The sequence below is a fragment of the Castanea sativa genome, chromosome 6 (genome assembly GCF_040712315.1).
Source record: "Castanea sativa cultivar Marrone di Chiusa Pesio chromosome 6, ASM4071231v1".
Classification (NCBI taxonomy): domain Eukaryota; kingdom Viridiplantae; phylum Streptophyta; class Magnoliopsida; order Fagales; family Fagaceae; genus Castanea; species Castanea sativa.
In genome coordinates this window covers 32,550,575-32,570,315 of record NC_134018.1, presented here as the reverse complement: position 1 = coordinate 32,570,315, position 19,741 = coordinate 32,550,575, and the positions used below count along the sequence as shown (strand labels likewise).

Genomic DNA, 19,741 nt, shown 5'->3' with positions numbered 1-19,741 from the left:
ACATTTTAAAATTCGTTATATACCTAGGAAGTTGAATCAATATAATGTTTAGTATAGTTTAATATCTGAATTTTAATACCCATTTGCTTTAAATACCCAATGAATGGCAGTCAAACTACCCACTTTTGTACACTACATTACAATTTGCTTTAAACTCAATACTCGTTTCACTTCTTTCTGATATGCGTGAATTGTGTTTAGGAATTTGAATTTGGATATAGATTTTAAATCAATAAATTTAAAATGTTTTTGATTTCAAATATATTAATTTTAGATATCATTTCAAATCCATTGATTTTGAAGGTTTCAAATCCTTGGAGGATTTGGTAAATTCAAATCCTTGATCTTTTTCAACTATCCAAATAAGATATTTTGAGTTTAGGCCATGTCCGGTTTGCCCAATTCTCATCATTCATCACTCATCACTTATTTTTAGTGAGCCCCACACCATTTGTGCTTGTTTGGCTTTGTTTTGATTTTTCACTTTCCATCACTCATAACTCAAAAAAGTGAGTGAGAGTGATGGAAAATGGAAACAGATTTTGCTTGTTTCCGAATCATGAGTTATGGGAATTGGTGGCAAAGTTGTAATTTTATAAAGGCAAGTGGGTCCTAGCCAAAGGTCTAGTCACACCAAATGCAAAGCAAATGTAGAGAAGTTATGAGAGCCAATAGTCATATGGACCGTTCATTTTCAGCTTAGTGCAATCACATTATTTTTGTCATTCACTCTTATTTTCTCTCTACACTTTCACTCATACTGCTCTGTTCTTGTACTGAAAGGTGAGAAAAAAATTTCCTCACATAATCTGCTCTATTCTTCACGCATCTGGGTCTAGGTTTTTTTTTTTTTTGTTTTTTTGCCGAAGCTATTTCTGATTTTGTTGGTTTATTTTTCAGATCTGCTTTATATTCACTGATCTACTACATTCCTTCAACTTCTCTCAATTGCTCAATTGCAAGGTACAACAATGGCTCTTTTATAGTTTTATATAAGATACAATGTCAATGTTTGTGCAGGTTTATTAATTTATGAAGTCTAAATGTTTTGGTTATGAATTTTAATCTTTGTATTGTTAAAGACCATTGTTGGTGGCTGTACTCTTTCTTTATTTGCCTCAGTGTGTGCAGGTTTTTTTAATTTATGTACTCTACTATTTTGGTTATAATTTTTACTCTTTCTATTGTGTTTGAGAACAATGTTCGTGGCTGTATACTTTATTTGTTTGCCATTTATTAATTTATGCACTTTCTACTATGAAGTTGTATTTAACAGCATTTCAAATATATCTTCCCTTTTCATTCTAAAGACAGATTTCATTACATGCCTGGCTATATTGTAGTTGTGAATATATGCTTACAATGTCAGTTGTTTGTATTAGATGTTTTTGTGGTCACCTAAGATAGAAGAAATGTTAGTTGACATTGTTGTGGAATTGGATCCCAGTGACACTTGGATACATAGTGTGTTCGGTGAACCTTTGTGGGAATTAATCACGCAAACTCTAAATGAACGAACAAGGATAGATTTCGTCAATCCCAATGTCATTAGAAGGTTTCGAAAGATTGTGCGCAGGCTAATCAAGTGTATGCAATGGCATGGATTTGTTTTGAGTTGGAAGCGTCCCGCTTATGGCGATCTAAGTTTGTATTGGAATTGGTTTTACCATGACTCACATACGTTGTAGCTCATGTTTAATTGAGTACTAGCTGAAATATTTTGTTATATTCTTGGTAACTTAGAACAGGTTATTATTCAGCATTTAGTTGAACATGTTAGTCACAGGTAACGTTTTAGGCACTATGTACAAGTTCCATTATGCTAGCTTTTGGACAATATAACGGACATAACATGATATTTGTAATTTTCAAATTACTATGGACAACAAAGTATGTATTACTATGGTGTTGTCTTATTTATTTACGTAGTTAGGATTGATAGTGGCTACGTAATCCACTCACAAAGGCTATGTATTAGCCATACACATTGGAGTATGTAATACCGTTGTGACTTTGCTATGTTTTTATATGCATTTGATGTTCACCATGTACACTTATCCAAGTTTGCAAGGAATATGAATGTTTTCTAACAACTGCATCTTGAATGTTGTGTTTGTTGCATGACACTACTTACAATGTGAGATATTTGTATTAGATGGCAAATGAACCACAGGAAGCAGATGACAAGATGTGGCTTCCCCATGTAAAAAAAAAATTTATTGACATTTTGTTGGAGGAACAAGTGAAAGGAAATATGGAAAATGGGGTTTTAAGGGCCCTATGTGGTTGGAAATGACAAATGATCTTAATGCACGGACAAGGAAGAATTTCCTCACGAAGCAAGTCATTCAAAAGTATAATAGGCTCTAACAAAGACAACGCAAGTGGACTTAACTGCTAAAACACAGGGGCTTGGGTTAGGATGAGGTAACTCATATTGTTACCTATGCTGAAGAGGTTTGGGCATATGTGGTTGCGATATGTTTGTTATTCACACATAAACTGCCCTATTTTACTACATTCAATTTTGAACTTAGTTTATGGTAATTGATCATTGCTGCAATATTTTCATTGTAGGGTAATCCTAGGCAGTAAATTTAAGGAAAAAGGGATGTCCAAATTATGACAAATTAAAGCAGTTGTTTTCCCCTAATACAGCAACTGGTGCCCTTCAAATATCTTCAAACACACCAGCCCTAAACAGCAATGAAGTGCATGCCCTAAAGGAAGAAATGGCCAATGAGGGTGATCGTACCAAGTTGGAGGATGATGACTGCTACACCACAAACTTGGATAGTATACCTCGCAAGGAGGATGACATAAGAATTGACAATCAAACCCAACGTGCTGATAAACGTCCCATGCAAGAGTCATCTGTCAAGAGTAAGAAGGTTTCCAAGAAAGGGGATAGGGAAAGTGACATAACTATTGCTCTAAAGGAGTACACCGCAATGACGAAGGAAAGGTTTAGTGGTAAAAGGGGAAAGGCTAGCAGTAACTCTGACTAGCTTGCTAAATCCGCTACTGGAGGTAATCCTTGCTCACTTGGCAAGGCCATTCAGGTGCTAAATCAGATGAAGACCTAGACAATAAGTCATATGTTAAGATCTCCATGGCCTTTCAATAAAAGGAGCATCGAGTGGTGTTCATGGGCATGCTAGAGCATAGGAGGAAGACATGGATAGAGGAAATTGTGAACCCATCACATGACTGAAAACTTTGTGTTGTTTGCCGATTTAATGTGTTTATTTGTAATCTTTAAGACACCCTTAACACTGGTTTGTGTGGTTCATTTGGAAAACTTGGATTGTTGTGATTTTATATTTTCAGACGATGCTGAAAAATTCTGCAATTTGGTTTATTGTTAACTTTGGTGTTCTTATTTAGTTCTGCAATTTGGTTCATTGTTGTTAACTTTGATGAATTTAGCTATTATTTACATATCGTGTCTTTGATGAGCTTAACTATTATTTAGAGTATTTTTTGATGAGCTAAACTATTATTTACATAACTTTGATTAGCTTTAACTATTATACACATAATTTGATTAGCTTAACTATAAATGTGATATTGTATATTCCATATCATTTGTGCTAAAAGGCTGTTATTGCAGGGTATCAATAACTATGTCTGATGACAATGACTGGCAGGCATTCTTACAGTTTGACTTCGATCATGCCTACTTCAACCCCAACGTTGGTATGAACTCTGGTGATAACACCGACAACGATATATTAGATTTAGAGTCAGATGATGATAGTGAAGAAGAGTTTGATTTGGTGAATCCCATTGTTGGTAAAATGTTTGCCTATATGCAACGGCATTACTATAAACAACCAATGCGGACAAACATACTAAATGGAAGTGGATATATGGATGAAGTCAATGACGGTAAACCAGCTCAATGTCATGGGATGTTTCGCATGACACTCCCTTTGTTCCTTCACTTAGTGGATGATTTGAAGCAACATGGATACTTGAGGGAAGGCAAGGGCAATGTCAATGGCCAACAGGCGGTGGCCATGTTCCTATATTTTATTGGCCATAATACTCATATGCAGTGTGTAGCTAACAAGTTTCAGCACTGAAGGAAACTATTTGTTGGCAGTTTCGTAAGGTGTTACGGGCAGTTCATTCGTATGGGAAACACTTGATTAAACCTGATCCAACAACTATAGGCCTCCTAGTTCATCTTCAAGTGAACAAGTATTACCTTTGGTTTGAGGTAAGATTGTTCCCATCTCTTGGTAATTTCTTATGTAGGTTCGTTGTTAGTTTACTAACTGTCATCAATATTCCCTTCAATATTTACATAAGATGCATGACACTCACTTTGTACGATATTATAGAGATGTGTAGGGGCTATTGATGGCACAAACATTAGTGTTTGGCCTCCTTCAAACCAAACGACGGCGTATAAGAGCCGAAAGAGTACTATAACCACAAATGTCATGTGTTCGTGTAACCATGACATGCGGTTCACTAATGTACATTTTAGATGGGAAGGTTAGGGCTGTCCAGAATGATCTGAGACCCAACCCACCCGAGGAAACCGACCAGATCCAATTCGACTCTAGCCGACTCGACTACTCCGGCAGTCGGCAGTAGATCTTTAACCCCAGAAACTGATTCCAGTGGGTCGGTCTCGGTTTTCCTCCCCTAAAACCCAAAAAATCCAAACCGACCGAAGAAACATAGAGTTCAATGAAAAATTCTAGATTTTGGCCAAAGTTTTCCAGATTCCGACAAAAAAAACCTAGATTCTAACCAAAGTTTTCCAGATCCCGGCGAAAAAATATTTCACGTAGATCCGATGAGATTTTGACTAGATCTGGCAAAATCTCATCGAATCTGATGAGATTTTCGCTGGATCTGGCGAAATCTCATAGAATCCGATGGGACTTTCGCCGTTTTTGAGTTTTTCTCGCTGTTTTCTTGCCGTCTTCGCAGATTTGTGACTTCGACTGACCCACCCGGTACCTGTTGATGGTTTGATTCGCTTGATCCGATTACTCCGGCGGTCAGCGGCAGGTTCAATGTTTTGCCACTGGATTCTGGCGGGTCGATTCCGAGTTGGGCACAAACCCGGCCCGAATCGACCTGTGGACAGCCCTAGGGAAGGTAGCGCTAATGACTCAAGGGTGTTGGACGAGGCCATCAGTGACCAAAAGCATGGATTTCCATAGCCGCCAACAGGTATTGAAAGTGGAAATCAAATATGTGGTTGACAATGTTGTATTCAGCTTAACTAATAGGTATTAACATGTTATTTTTCTCCACAAATAGGATCATACTACCTTGTTGATTCTGACTACCCAATTGGTATCGGTTTTCCTCCACCACACAAGTCCACTAGGTATTACGCTCAAGAGTTCAGAGCAATCAATAGGCGACTAGCACACAAGAAAGAGCTATACAACTATAGACACTTATTTTTGCAAATGGTTATAGAGTGATCATTTAGAGTGTCAAAGGCTTGTTTCCCCATCCTGAATTTAATGCCAAATTTCAAGCCACATAGACAATGGTATGTAATTGTTACGTGTTGTGCTTTGCACAATTTCATACAAATTAATAATCGTAGCGATACTATGTTTAGCTCGTGGCAAAATGTGGACATGGAATGGAATACTACCCAAGGCCGAAGCAATGACAATTTCGGTGCACCTTGGAGTAGTGCCACAAGAAGGCATTTAGTTGAAATGTTTGACGAAGCGAAAAGAGCGATGAGCTAGTTTAAGGACCAGATGACTAACGCTATGTGGGCTGATTATGTGGCTTGTGAGCGTTGAATTAAGCTTATTTTGTTCAAATTTTGTAGTATTCTTGAAATGAAGCAAACTTTTGTAGTTGTGGGTTCTTTTTTTGGAAAGTACCCAATTCCATTGATGACAAGGGATCCTGGGCCTCCAAGGATGGATAGTTGGACTGAGTCCAGTTCTCCACGACCTATTAGGGTCGTTATATGAACTAGTTTGTGCACAAGTCACATAAAGCTCTTAAAGGCAAAAATGCGATTTCCTCCTAAGTAATAAAATACCATTGTAAGTGTTTTAGTGTCATAAAATGACCCTTTACTCTTACAAAATAAGTAAAATAATTATTCATAATGTTCAAAATGAGAAAGAGATTGAAATAGAATATTTAAGACTTATCTTTTATTATGTGAACATTTAAAAGAGTTCCTTCATTTGGTTCCCCGAGCATGATGTCTTGGTACCCCGAATTTGATCTCGTGGTTCCTAGGGGTACTAGGCACGTAATCCATGGCACCCAGAATGTTGATTCCTTGAACTATAGGATCTTTCTTCATTCTTATTATGCAATGGAGTTTCTTCTTTCCCTTTACCTCTATAGGTCTTGCATAAGAACACACTAAATAATACACATATCTTTAAATAATTGTTAGTTTCTCAGATTAGGATATACATTTTAATACATATACATATATGTAAATGAATTTCATGAGAATGAGTCAGCCATGAGGATCCCGACCCTAATTCTCACAGACTTAGTGCTTTTGCATAAGACTTGTGAGATTTGGAACTCAAGTCCAAGTAGCTTTGCTTGGGCATTGCCTTCAAAGATAGTCAAGTGAGGAGAATTTTGTGGGAGAGAGTGATATTTGATGTTTGCATGTTTTGGCATATGTTTCTTTGGAGGCTAAGTGATATTTTGAATGATCTCGAGGATATGGGACGAATTCCTCCTTCTTGGCTCTCTTATTTTGTTCCTTCTTTCTCCCTTCTCCCTTGCTAGGCTCTTAAAACTCTAAGAATTATCCTTTTGAACCTCTGAACTCTCCCATTTTTCCTTTGTCTGAATCCCCTTTTCTTCGTCCCCCCACTTCTGCTATGCCTTAGTGTTCTTTTTATAGTGAACATGGTTTGGTACCCTAGGCGAGGACATCCCTAGTATGCTAGGTAAAACCATGTCATCTGGAACCTGAAAAAGTGCATTGGGAGAGGTTTAGCTTAATTAGGCAATTATAATTCAAAATGGGCATTTGGCTTTTAAGTACAAATGAAAGATTCATTCTTGAAAAGTCAAAGAAATGGGTGAGTTGCTCAATGCAATGGATGATAGCTTTGATTGAAAATGACAATTGAGAGGAAATTGTGGGAAGATGTCATGCACATGGAGGAACTGAGTTTTCCATTGGTTTATGCATTCCAAGCAAATATATGAATCAAGGGAAACCTTTGGGATCCTCCTTTCACCAGAAATCACTCCCTTATAGACCAAACCACTTCTCCCTTACTACTAACTCGGGATCCCATGGGCTTGGACCATAGTTATAAAGATAATACCTAGTTTTGCTAGATATTTTAATGGCTTTTACTGGAAATCTAAACATACATCTTGGCTTTCCCATGTGTTAGCCAAGGTCCTCTTCTCAAGGTTTTAAAAGGACACATCAAGGTCCTAGGGCCTTGATGTTGATTCTTCTTGCTGCATATCCTCTGGCCTGGCCAAGTCTAGGTCTTCTATTATTATTATTATTATTATTATTATTTATTTCTTTTTCCTTCTTTTTGGGACTTTGAGTCTTCATGGTCTTTCTTAACTTCATGAATTGGGCCTTCTTTTGTTATGGTCCATGGTCTTTCCTTGCTTTTTATGGAATAGGCTTTCTTATAAAATTTTGGTTCTCAACAATAGTATTCTTGAAGCTTGTAGTCATCTATATATAGATGTGAGATGTAAAATGAAGCATGTAACATCCGAAAAAGACCAATGAAAATTACAATGAAATAGTTGTGCTGCAATACTCTGTTTTTCCTTCATATCTAGCATAACAATAACATCTCTACAAAAGTAAAACACTAAATTCTACTCCTAGCCATATAATTAAGAACTTGCACCCAATAGATATTCTAGGTACAAACTCAAAAATATCATGCCAATGATGATCATCCATCTACTTAATCAATCACAAAGAATTGAAAGCAAAACAAAAATGATGTCCATTAACCTTCCATAAAAAAGATACACAAATTGAACCCCCCCCCCCCCCCTTTCCCCTTTAAAAGAATCACCGTGATTGAGTCAATTGAACAACACCTTACAATCTTCATTTTTATAAAAACCTGACATAAAAAAATTTCAAATCCAACCTTAAATTCACAACATTTGATTGTTCAAGATAGATGTACGAGACCCAAAAGAAAAAAATTATGAAATATAGACCCAACCTCATGAAAACGTTAAGAAATATGCAAAAGACAGAGGGCTCACAAATTTGTCTTCAGCAGACCCATAGTGCCACGATGGGTTTAGAAGTTGAAGGTTACGCCTTAAAATGTATACTTGTTATATATTTATGTGAGCGTTATCTCCTTATTACTATGCTTAATTTGTATAATTAAGCTATAATTTGCATTAGTCTCTATTATTTATCTTTACATAATTTATTGAATAAGATACCATTTATTGTGTGTAATTTTCTACTTTCAGGAAATCATGTAAGAAAGATGAGTTTACAGGAATTTGTGAGAGAATGGAGGCCAAACTAGAATTAAGTAGAGCTAAAGGACCACACTTAAATGTCTAAGCAGGTGCAGCTGGAGTGCTTGGATCGTCTACCATGATTGGAAGCTTCAAATAAGGAAAGAAATCAAAGAGGTAAATTATGAAAAGGAAAAATCTGATCTGAGCACCGATCAGTATTTTGCGCGTATCTCTCTCCTCAAAAATTCAATTGACACAAGGCTAGATAGGTTGGAACCTTGACTTAAATATCTACAACTTTCCAGTTTTGAGTTTTTCAAAATTCTCAAGTTTTGAAGGCCGAAATTAACTCACAAGTTACGGCTGTAAACCTGAACGGAAATTAAAATAGAAAAAGTTTTATTTTCTTTGGACACTTTTACATTAGGGTTTTGAAGGGAGGCTGCGAGAACGAATTTTGGGCAGAGAAAACCTTGTATTTTCCTTTCTCTAATGGCAGCCTAAACTCTTTGCTAGGACTAGAGGTTATGTTTTTTCTATACGGTATGAATATTCAATGTGATTCTTTCTAAGATTTTATCAACAACATATTTGATTGTTCAATTAGATTTCTTTTGATGTATTAGTTCTTCCATGCTTTCAATAAGTTCAATCATGTTTTTTCTTATTATTTAGATGAATTTCTAATAATTTCAAATAGAAATCAGATTTTTAAGTGAATGGGTTTTTCTGAAAAACTTTTTTAACCGCATTATTAATCAAGGCTATCATGCGTTCTTGAATTGTCTCAGTTCAACCAAATCATAAGTTTTTAATTGTATAAGAACAATCAATTATGAAATAGATATTTTCTTAGATCACAAAGAATCTCATATCGATATAGGGAAACATCCCGATGCCCTAGTATTTACATTATTGATTTAAATCAGTTTTTATTATTATTCTTGTTAACAATCACCAAGCAAAAGTATTTTTCTTCTTCACCCAAATTTTTATTTAATTATATTGTCTTTGAGTTTACCCTGCTCCTTGTGGTTCGACCTCGGTACTCCGAAAATTATATTGCTACGATATCCTACACTTGGGAGTGAGCAAACAGAAGGTGATAAAGATGAGCAATGTGGGATACTTGGGTTGTGTTCAGAGTTAGGAGTCTGGGATTCCTTTATGTGGGTTTTCGAATTTCAAAATCAGAGAGGAGAAGGGAACCTCCGAAAGCACCTTCAGTCTTCTTGGTAATGGACAGATCTAATGCAATCGGTTCCTACGTAGAAAAAGAGGAGATAGGGAGGCGGAGAAGTGAGGGGCAGAAAATGAAAGGTGGAGTGAGGGTTTGAAGAGTTGAAGATTAGTGGTGAGAGAGTGGAGACGCTGCTGAGGAGAGAGAGACTTGAAGTTTGCGAAGAGAGTGTGGAGTTATGGAATGGGCATGAAGAGGAGAGAGAGACACAATGCGGGTAGGCAAAGTTGTCGTTCTGTGCACCTGCTCTGCAACAAATTTTTGTGGGACACAATGAGTGATAAAGTTGAGTTTTTGAATTGAAAAACCCATTGAGATATTCCAGCCAAACGACCCAGAGAGCAGAGTTATGGGTTTATTTGAATTAGAGTTATAAGAATTGAGTTATGAGTTTGAGTGAGGAGATTTGAGTGATGGGTGATAAGTGATGAGTGATAAGTGCCCTCCAAACCAAACAAGGCCTTAGGCCTTGTTTGTATTTTGGTGAACTGAGTTAACAAATCTGAGTTTTGTTAACTCATAACCCAAAATCGATGGGGCCTATGGGTAGTGACATTGTTTGGATGATTACTCAAGTAGTTCACTCTGTTAACAAATCTCACTTTTTTGAGATATTAGTGAGCTAATTTAGAAACAGCTCCAATGTGTTTTCAAGTTATGAGTTATAATAATCAGTGGCAATTTTCATAAATTTTCAACACAAACGGGCCCCACAGCAATGTGTAGTCCTATCACTGCAGGCTGAAGCTCCAACGAGTCTTTTACCTCATTACTTTCCCAACCACCCACACACTTGCACTTCATCACTTTCCCTTTTCGTTCTCCTTCTCCCAAACCCATAGCACAAGCACAACCGAAATATTTTTTTTGGATCGACAGCAAAAAAAAGTTATAAGAAAGGAACAAGGCAAAGAAAATGAAAACAATATCATTAATAATACTTTGGCTTGACTCTCAAAATTTAACCCGGCTTAACACAAAAGGTAACATCTTTGGATTTTATGTAAAGTTCCAAAAGTTTTCATTTTTACAATTACAAACCTAACAATTAAAACAAGGGAAGAAGAAAGAACCAAAAAGATAAATACTTTGAAGGAAATGACCCAAAAAAAAAAAAAAGAATAAGGGCATTAACCCACTAAAAGCCAGAATATATAATATTAAACTACAAGTTCCTAGCTTATTTACTTCAAAAAATCATGATCATAGTTTATGCACCATGTGTTACAGGCTTGTAGCCTTGTTGTGTTGCCGGGTAGTTAAACACACTAACTCTAGGTCTTAGAAACACACCTAGTTGGCACATACACAACAAAACACAACAGAGAAGATGGAGTTAAGGTAGCTGATTGTATGCCAGAGGCTTCTTTATACTTGAACGTGGAAGCTCCAATCCAATGCTTGAAAAAACAATAAAAAAAATCACAGAGGATTTGATGCTTCGGTGGTCAAAGGTTTGGGGGTTTGAGAGGTGCAAATAATAGAGGAGTTGGGGAGAGAATGGAGAGAGAAGCTGATGAGATTTTTTGTGGGAAGGGTGTGAAGAGGAGAGAGGTATTACACGTGGGTAGGGCTCGGCCGTTATAGAGCATAGCAATGCAATCAATGCTATGTGGGACCCAGATAGTGATAGAAAGTTGGGATTTGAATTTGAAATAGCTGTGAGAACAAGTTGCCAAACGAGCATATCAGTGAGTTATGGGTTTTATTGAGTTAGAGTTGTGAGATAGTGGGATATGAGTTTGAGTGAGGAGATTTGAGTTATGAGTGTAGGGATATGAATGAGTGACAAACCAAACAAGGCCTTAATCACTCAAATCCAAATCCAAATCCAAATCCACGTACTTAAATCATGACATCCAAATGCATCACAATAGAACTTGACAAAAACCGTGCTCAACAATGCTAAATCGAACATGGCACGATGCAAGATGATCAGGCTACATTGAAGGCACTGTATGGCAATATGGAGTGCTTGGAATCAAGTATAAAGTTTTTATAAATGATGGTTTTAGTAACCTATTCTGATCACACTTCAATATTCTGCAAGTTATCATTTTTGGGAAATTTTAAGTCAATCTCTTGGATAAGTATTAAGATCAAAGGTCCGTAGCCTGACAATTTTTTACTCACAGCTTTCCCCAATTTTAGCAAACAAAAACTTTACTGAGAACAACAACAACTATAACTCTATAAGTACACAATTATTGGATAGAGCCCATTTTACACACAACTGATCTTGATAAACATATATCTTCTCTGACATGACATTACTTGAACAATATGTGGTATAACTTTTATTAGACTTAAAAAGTCTTAGTAAAATAACAGTCCACATACAACATAGTTTCCTACTAATTTTCCCAATTAGAAGGGGGGCTCAGTTTTAATTTTAAATATAAGAAGCTTCAATAACCCATTTGTCCTGATATTGGAGACTAATAGGAGCAAAAAAGCTACCCTTAAACTTGCAAATATTTAATGGCTGTGTGAACATCCTTGTCACCCCTGCCACTGCAGCTCACGACTACCTTTGTTTTGTCCGGTAAAGAAGGACAAAGCTTTTCTAGGTAAGCCAATGCATGTGATGTCTCCAGAGCTGGAATTATGCCCTCCAATCTGGACACTCTCTTGAAGGCTGCATGAGAAAGAATTAATATGTCACTGATTATTGCAAATAGGAAAACTCTCTGGCAACCAAAATCACCAAACAAGTAGGATACTCATGAAATGTTGTTTTATTTTTTTAATGATAATTTGATTGTTACAATGGAAGAGCGGAGATTCGTACCCTATAAAGGAGACCAGACAATGCTATTAAGTTACAAAACTCTTGACAATATTAATGAGATGAAATATTGTTAAACATGCCCGACAATTAACCCATTTGAGTACCTTCTTAAGGGAAGGATTTTTTAGAGTTCTATCATGAGATTCTATGATTTAGTGAATCCAAAAAATAAATTTTAACTGCAATAATACCTAATCAAGGGTAGAGTCCATGTTAGTGCCGATTTATCCAATTGATTCACAAACACATTATTCTGATGATACAACTATTATGATGAAAGTTTAAAAACCATAAAGTTGTGTGTGATACGTGTGACACCACCAATTCACTAAACTAGTTTCAATTTTGGATCAAAATAGACACAATTTTCATGAATCACTAGAGATGATTTTGAGAATGAGCCCATTCATTCTTCTATAAACATATTCAACAATGCCAGAATAGGTCACGCACACAAAAGTTCTTAGACACCCGGAATGAAAGTACTCGAAAGGTATAATTTCCATACCTTCTAAAGCCTCATCATCAGTTGCGCTGTGGTATTCAGCACGCCCTCTCTCCTTTAGAAAGCTATGCTCTGGGCCAACGCCAGGGTAATCCAAACTATATTTTATCAATATAAAATGAAAAATGAAAAAAAAAAAAAAATCAGTTTGTGTACACTACAAAGTGGTAAAGCGACACAATTCATGAACAATAAGAAACGAGATTTTTCGTGTTGATTCTCACCCAGCGCTAATTGAATGAGGTTCAATTATTTGTCCATCATCATCTTGCAACAAAAAGCTCATGGCCCCATGCAATACTCCAACTTCCCCTTTTGTCAAGGTGGCCGCATGCTTGTTACTATCTAATCCATGACCTGCAGCCTCTACACCAATGAGCCTGACATCGAAGTCATCGACAAATTCATGGAAGAGTCCCATTGCATTAGAACCTCCACCAACACAGGCAACCAACACATCTGGCTTCCCACCCCATTTTTCCAACGCTTGTCTTCTTGTTTCTTTCCCAATTATTGCATGGAATTCTCTGACCATCATGGGATATGGATGTGGCCCTGCAACAGACCCCAAGATATAATGTGTTGAATCTACATTAGTTACCCAATCTCGAATAGCCTCTGATGTAGCATCCTTAAGAGTTGCTGTCCCAGCATGGACTCCTCTAACCTGCACCAGGACATAAGTGTGATAATAAGAATCACAATCCCAGGATAAATTACATATAGCCTACATAAACATATCATGCCAAAGGTTTTTCCACCTATATCAACAAGAGTTTTACTGTTAAGTACAGGAACCTTGTGAACCCAATACACCTTAACCAATGCAGTATTAAATCAACTCAAAGGTATCCACATACCACCATAAGACATCTAAAGCTGCAAAGATCCATCATACCTATGCTACTGTGACATGAGTAAATTTAAAAAGTTTATACTAGTCAAAATATTGAAACTTCATTCTATGCTATCTATCACCACAAAATCCAACAAATTTTAAAAAGATAAATGAGACTAAAAAGCGAAACACTAATGATTCATTCTAAAATAATTAAAACAAACTTTGAAACAGTAAAAGAAACCAACCTCGGCCCCCAGAAGCTTCATTCTAAAAACATTAAGGGCTTGCCTTTCCATATCTTGGGCACCCATGTAGACAATACACTCCAAACCAAATCGAGCACATACAGTAGCAGTGGCAACCCCATGTTGACCAGCTCCTGTTTCAGCAATTATGCGTTTTTTCCCCAAACGTTTGGCAAGCAAAACTTGACCAATAGCATTGTTGATTTTGTGAGATCCAGTGTGGTTAAGATCTTCTCTCTTCAGATATATATGAGGGCCCTCACCATTAGGACGTCTATAATGTTCTGTAAGCCGCTCAGCAAAGTAAAGAGGGCTTTCACGTCCAACATAGTCTTTCAATATTCCTTCTAGTTCTTTCTACAATCAAAAACACCATTATAAAAAAATAAAAATGACAACAACAAATATCAAAAAGAAAAAATCTACACTAAGCTCCGTTAATTTTGTAATTATAAATAGTGTTCATAACATATTATAAAGAAATGGTTTGAATAATAGATAACTAATTAAATTCACCATTTCCTAATAGTTTAAGATTTTGTGATAATCAACAATTTATTTACCTTGGACCTCAGCCACATGTGTCAAGTTTTTATCTTGTTTTGTTACATATATTACATGGTAAAGATTTTGGAATTCAATGTTTTATAACAATCAATTTTAGTGTTCCATTGAAATTAAATGGTTGAAGGCAGGAACTGAGGCCATTATGGAGCAGCGTTGATATTGTTCCAAGTAAAGAATCTCACTTTCAATTACAAAAATTACTATATTAATTAAGTTGATTTCCTAGTTATCTCCTTCTCTCTCTCTCTCTCTCTCTCACACACACACACACATATATCATGTACATCAGTACATACATACATGAGAAAGAAACATTTTCCATTGAAATATTCAAAACACAAAGAAATCATTGATATAGAAACAAATTTAAATGAAAAGGAATTTCAAACCTGGAAATCTTGATCGACTGCAATGACATGAAATGCTGCCTCAAGTTCGGTGAGAGCAGGGATAAGAGTTTCAGGGACATACTTTCCACCAAACTTTCCAAACCTACCCACAGAATTAGGTCTCTGTAAAGTTTTGAAATCATTCCCTTTGGCATTGATGGTAAGGGTTGAAGCTTCAGATGTGACATTGCAAGAGATGGAAGAACGCTTGAATTCTGATTGACCGGGATGGAAATAATTGTTGGGTTTTGACAGGACTTTGAGGGTGGTGAAGGAAGAGATGCATGGTTTGGAAAGGGACGCAACATGGTTTGTGGAAATGGCCATATTGGTCGTTGAGAGAGAGAGAGCGACAGAACCTACTGTTTGTTGTACTCTGGAGAGTTTGGTAGATGCAAGCAGTTTGGAATTTTACTAGGATTTTATAGATTTGTAAGAAGGTTGGTGAAGCCGTGAAGGTTGGTGATGAATGGATCAAGTTTGGAATGACCAAATAAGTATGAGGTTATGATTGTAGAGAAATAAGGACAAGGGTAATGTATTGTTGTCATTAAAGGAAAGCAAGAGAGGTTGATGTTTTCATCCAAAATAGACTTCAAATTTTTTTTTTTTTTTTTTTTTATAATCCAATAGTTACAACAGATAAAAATTATTTGAAACTTGAATGTCTCCCTTAAAAACGCTAAGACGTGTCAACCAATTAAATTACAAGAATATTCTTCAATCTTAATCTTTTATTTCTTTAGATGACTAGTTACAGTATATTTTAACCACTTTTTAAACATTGACATTCTTCCATTTAAGGAAAAAAAATCGATAATAGGTCATTACTTCCTACAAATCCTACGTCTATAATGAGTTGAGCCATCGGTTGCCTCACCATGAGTCCAAGGGTGAAGGGAGGGGGGCTAGGGTCCTTCCTAACTTTTCAAAAAGTCATCCTCTGTCTTATAAATTTGGTATTAAAAAAGGAAAAAAATAATTTAGATTTAAATTTAAATAATGGCCCTCCTAGATTTTTACTAAAAATATGTAACACATTTATATAGATTACTAATGCATTATTTTTATTTTCTCTAATTACTCTTCTACAATACATGCATAACTCGTTAATTTAAAGTGCATTTAATATATTTTATAAAAATGGAAAAGTTTATATATTATTAATGCACTTTTTCTTTTTCCCTCTCTAATTATTCTTATACCACAATAGCATATCTTAGAAACATATAAGTAACCACCGCATACTTTTGGTGCGATAGTCACTCCACAAGTATAAGTGCTTGTGGGATGTGGGGGGCAAGAACTGGTGTTTAAATCTCAAGGAGAGAATTTCACATACATATACACTTAGATTATGCTATATTAGAATTTATATCTTGTATAAAATATATATATATAAGTAAATATTTTATTAAAATCTTTCTTTATTTATTTTTTACTTTTTTAATATATAGACTTTTTTTTTCCTTTTAGAAGAAACAATGAATGTGGATTTTAAGTTTACGAGTTAAAAATCCTTAGTTTTATTAATGTTAAGAGTTTACATTGTGCTTGGATGTGGCGTAAACCCCTTCGTTTACACATTACACCATTAATGAAATTTACAAAACCTATTTCATGAAACCCCCAAAATACAACAAAAAATATAATAAATTTCCTCTAAAATAGAGCAATTCAAAAGTAACCCAATTGAAAAACTTTACAGATCATGTTAAATAAACTATAAGTCTTGGATATCATCAAACCCTAAAGTCACCAATTCAATCTCCATCTTTGCGCACACAATGAACCACCAAGTCACTAACCCATTGCCACCCTAAGCCACACACCATCAAACTTAGCAACCTATATTCAAACCCACAAAAAATCAATACCCTCTGTAGATGTTCTTTTTTTTTTTTTAGAAGCCCAGCAGGAGGAAAAGCCCAAAGACATGGGCAGAAGAGAGTGGGATGGAAATACCAGTAAGCCCAAGTGGTAGGAATAATGGATCATGGATCCATAAAGCAAACAAATGGACCCTAAAGAAATCAATGGGCCTAAGAAGGCTCGGAAGAGAGAAATAACAAACCCATGGGTAGTATGGATGTAGCAAAGTGATAATGGGACACGGCTGTCACAGCAGGCCCAAAGCAATGTAAGTAAAGAGAGTAAGGGGCAATGGAGAATCCATGAGCCCCAAGGATGAAGTATGAAGCACTTGGGCTAGGGAAGCCCAAGGAGTTAGTAAAAGCCCATGGGAAGCATAGAATTAGAAAGGGTCAAGGATGCCCCAAGAAAGTAAACGGGTCAAGGATGCCCAAAAGAAATCAGGCGGGACGAGGGAGCCCGCAAGCAATAAAGGGCCCAATGAATTTATTGGACCTTCAAAGAATGAATAAATAGAAAAGCCCGAAGAGGCCCAGCAGCCTTGGGCCAAGTAAACTTCACAGCAGGCATAATAGAATGATGTGGCAGGAAGCAAATAACAAGGTTGAGAATAAAGCACGGAACAGCCCACAATCGGGCAAGGCCCAGCCCCATAAAGAAGCAAGCCATAAATGAGAAGTCAGGGAAAGCAGCTCACGCCATAAGAAGTCAAAGATGAACGGCAGACTCAGCAGATGGACCTTCATACCGTGGCAAACACATGAGCAGCGGGCAGAATTTGAACAAGCATGGAGGTAAGGCACGCGCAAGGCCCAAACATCACCAACCTATACCCAGCCAATACAGGAAGTGGTGAGGTCATGGGTCAGAGGTAAGAGGGCATGGTCTAGCAGTGGGGAGGGGGAAAAACCCATTTTCGTGTTTCTTGCTTAAGCTCTTTTGGAGGCAACGTCCTGCTAGGATGACATACCACCCAAAAGAGGCAAAGCTGAGTTGGAACCACTAGGTGCATGCCATGAGGGACGGAGAGAAAGAGAGTATTTACACCGTGGCAGGTAAGAATGCCATGGCAAGCAAGCAAACAAAAGAGCCTTCTTTGTCTAGTGAGGTGGAGTGGCGTGGCCAGTGCAGGTAAGTGGCGCTGGCTGGGTAACTAGCCAGTCAGTAATGGTCGGCAAGGACACCCACACCAGACAAAAAGGTTGAGGACTAAAATGGTAAAAGCCAAGCACGGCTGGCATTATATAAGGAGCCTTTGCTGTGCACGGCAGGGGAAGCAACCTCTGGGGGGATAATCGCAAGAATTAAAAAAGATAGTAAGAGTAAAAGTCAAGGGAAAAGAGAGAAAGAATTAGAGAGAATAGAAAGAAGAGTAAGAACGAATAGAAAGAAAGGAAAGAACTAAGGAATAGAGAGAGGAGAAAAGAAAGACAGAGAGAACAGAATGGTAGGCATGCACCAAATGGGTTAATCTCCCTCTCCCTCTCCCTCTCCAACCCATGTTCTCTGGTAACAGAGAAGGACCTCACTGAACACAAGTCATTCAGGCCCGCCCCTTCAAAGCAGTTAATTTCTTCATCAAAGAGGTTAATCGTGTTGAAGAGGTGATTCCCCTTCTTGACTTGGACTTGGCAATGTAGCTTATGCGGCAGACCAACATTTGTTTCTTTTAATAAGCTTATTATTGTTCATTCAATACCTACCCTTTTGTTATTATTTCATAAAGCGGGCATTCCTTATCAAAGCCCATTATTCACTTCTGTCTGAATCGTAAAGGAATTTTCATTATTGTCTTTATTGTATTTGTCTGCTGTAGTTAATGTAACAATTCTGTCTGCCATGGGCATGTGATCAAAGCCTGATTAACAGGAGCATCGTTTGCGCACAAGCCGGACCAAGGAGGGTTGCTCTTGGACCGGTCCCAGCTCCCTGATCCAGAAATCTTTGGGCTTAGTGTAGCAGCAGGCGGCCCAGCCCAGCATTTGCAAAAAAGGCCCACACATTTAAATTGGCGACTCCACTAGGGAGTTGGGAAACAGACAGGGACAGAGATCCTCGCAAACAAATGCCTCCAAAATCTAGGACAACGCGTAATATGAGCGTTGTCCCCTCACAGGTTGAGTTAAGGCCAACAACGCCCCACCAGCCCAACCTGGCAGAAAACATCAACGAATTGGGGGCTGAACCCTAGCCGCAGGCAAGGAATCCCGCTGACAGTATCAATGCTTTTGTTGAAGTGCTACAAGCATTGCAACACTCATAACATCAGATGATGGAGGAAATTCGTCAGTTAAAGACAACAAAGACCAAAGAAAAAGGAAGCCAGCATGTCCTAAAGCATGCGGCTGACAAAGAGGAGACGCCAGTCGAAGGTGCTCTGCAGACTGAAGGACAACACTACATCACCATGGCCGAGGTGGCAGCTCTCTTGGAGCAGGAGAAGGCCAGAGCACCTAAGGAAAGATTCTACGCACGGAGACCTCCTTATTCCTTAAGAGTGCTTAGCAAGCCATACCCGGAAAGGTATGAACCACGTGAGCAAATTCATCGATACTCTTGACCCTTATGTGGCAGACGAGGACCTATGTCTACCGGAGTTTTCCAAATCACTTTATGACTATGCCTACACCTGGTATATAGGCCTAAAACCAGGATCAATCCCAACCTGGGATGACATGGTGGATGTATTTTGCACTAAGTACTTCCACAAAGAGGAAACAGTGACGCTTGCTACTTTGCAAGCTACCAAACAAAGAAACAAAGAAGATTTAATGGAGTACATCAAGAGATTCAGAGACATAGCGCTTGATTGCTATGACCATTATAAGGAAAAGACGTTG

The 19,741-nt window shown here is 37.4% G+C and overlaps 1 protein-coding gene and 1 long non-coding RNA gene across 3 annotated transcripts; one reads left to right on the top strand and one right to left on the bottom strand.

Moving 5' to 3' along the window:
* The first annotated feature begins 674 nt into the window (after window positions 1-674).
* On the top strand, window positions 675-3,386 carry LOC142638272 (uncharacterized). 2 transcript variants are annotated; one of them, XR_012845001.1, is made up of 4 exons: window positions 675-783; window positions 901-963; window positions 2,156-2,427; window positions 2,659-3,386. It is a non-coding gene; the product is annotated as an uncharacterized LOC142638272 (long non-coding RNA). The 2 variants fall into 2 exon arrangements; XR_012845000.1 differs by having other exon boundaries at window positions 2,578-3,386.
* Window positions 3,387-11,961: 8,575 nt separating this feature from the next.
* Window positions 11,962-15,493, bottom strand: LOC142640957 (tryptophan synthase beta chain 1-like). The gene is made up of 5 exons (XM_075815297.1): window positions 15,030-15,493; window positions 14,074-14,430; window positions 13,212-13,654; window positions 12,991-13,085; window positions 11,962-12,329 (listed from the first exon to the last, which is right to left on the bottom strand). Exons 1-5 carry the CDS (start codon window positions 15,354-15,356, stop codon window positions 12,154-12,156), a joined length of 1,398 nt encoding a protein of 465 aa, XP_075671412.1. The 5' UTR covers window positions 15,357-15,493; the 3' UTR covers window positions 11,962-12,153.
* Window positions 15,494-19,741: the final 4,248 nt, after the last annotated feature.

What these genes read in the sequence shown, in the direction of transcription:
- LOC142640957 (XM_075815297.1), bottom strand. Translation starts at nt 15,356, where the DNA reads ATGGCCATTTCCACAAACCATGTTGCGTCCCTTTCCAAACCATGCATC. An exon ending in CAGTCGATCAAGATTTCCAG is followed by an intron (nt 14,431 to 15,029) that starts GTTTGAAATTCC and finishes TTTTGATTGTAG; the next exon opens with AAAGAACTAGAAGGAATATT. An exon ending in CCTCATTCAATTAGCGCTGG is followed by an intron (nt 13,086 to 13,211) that starts GTGAGAATCAAC and finishes GATAAAATATAG; the next exon opens with TTTGGATTACCCTGGCGTTG.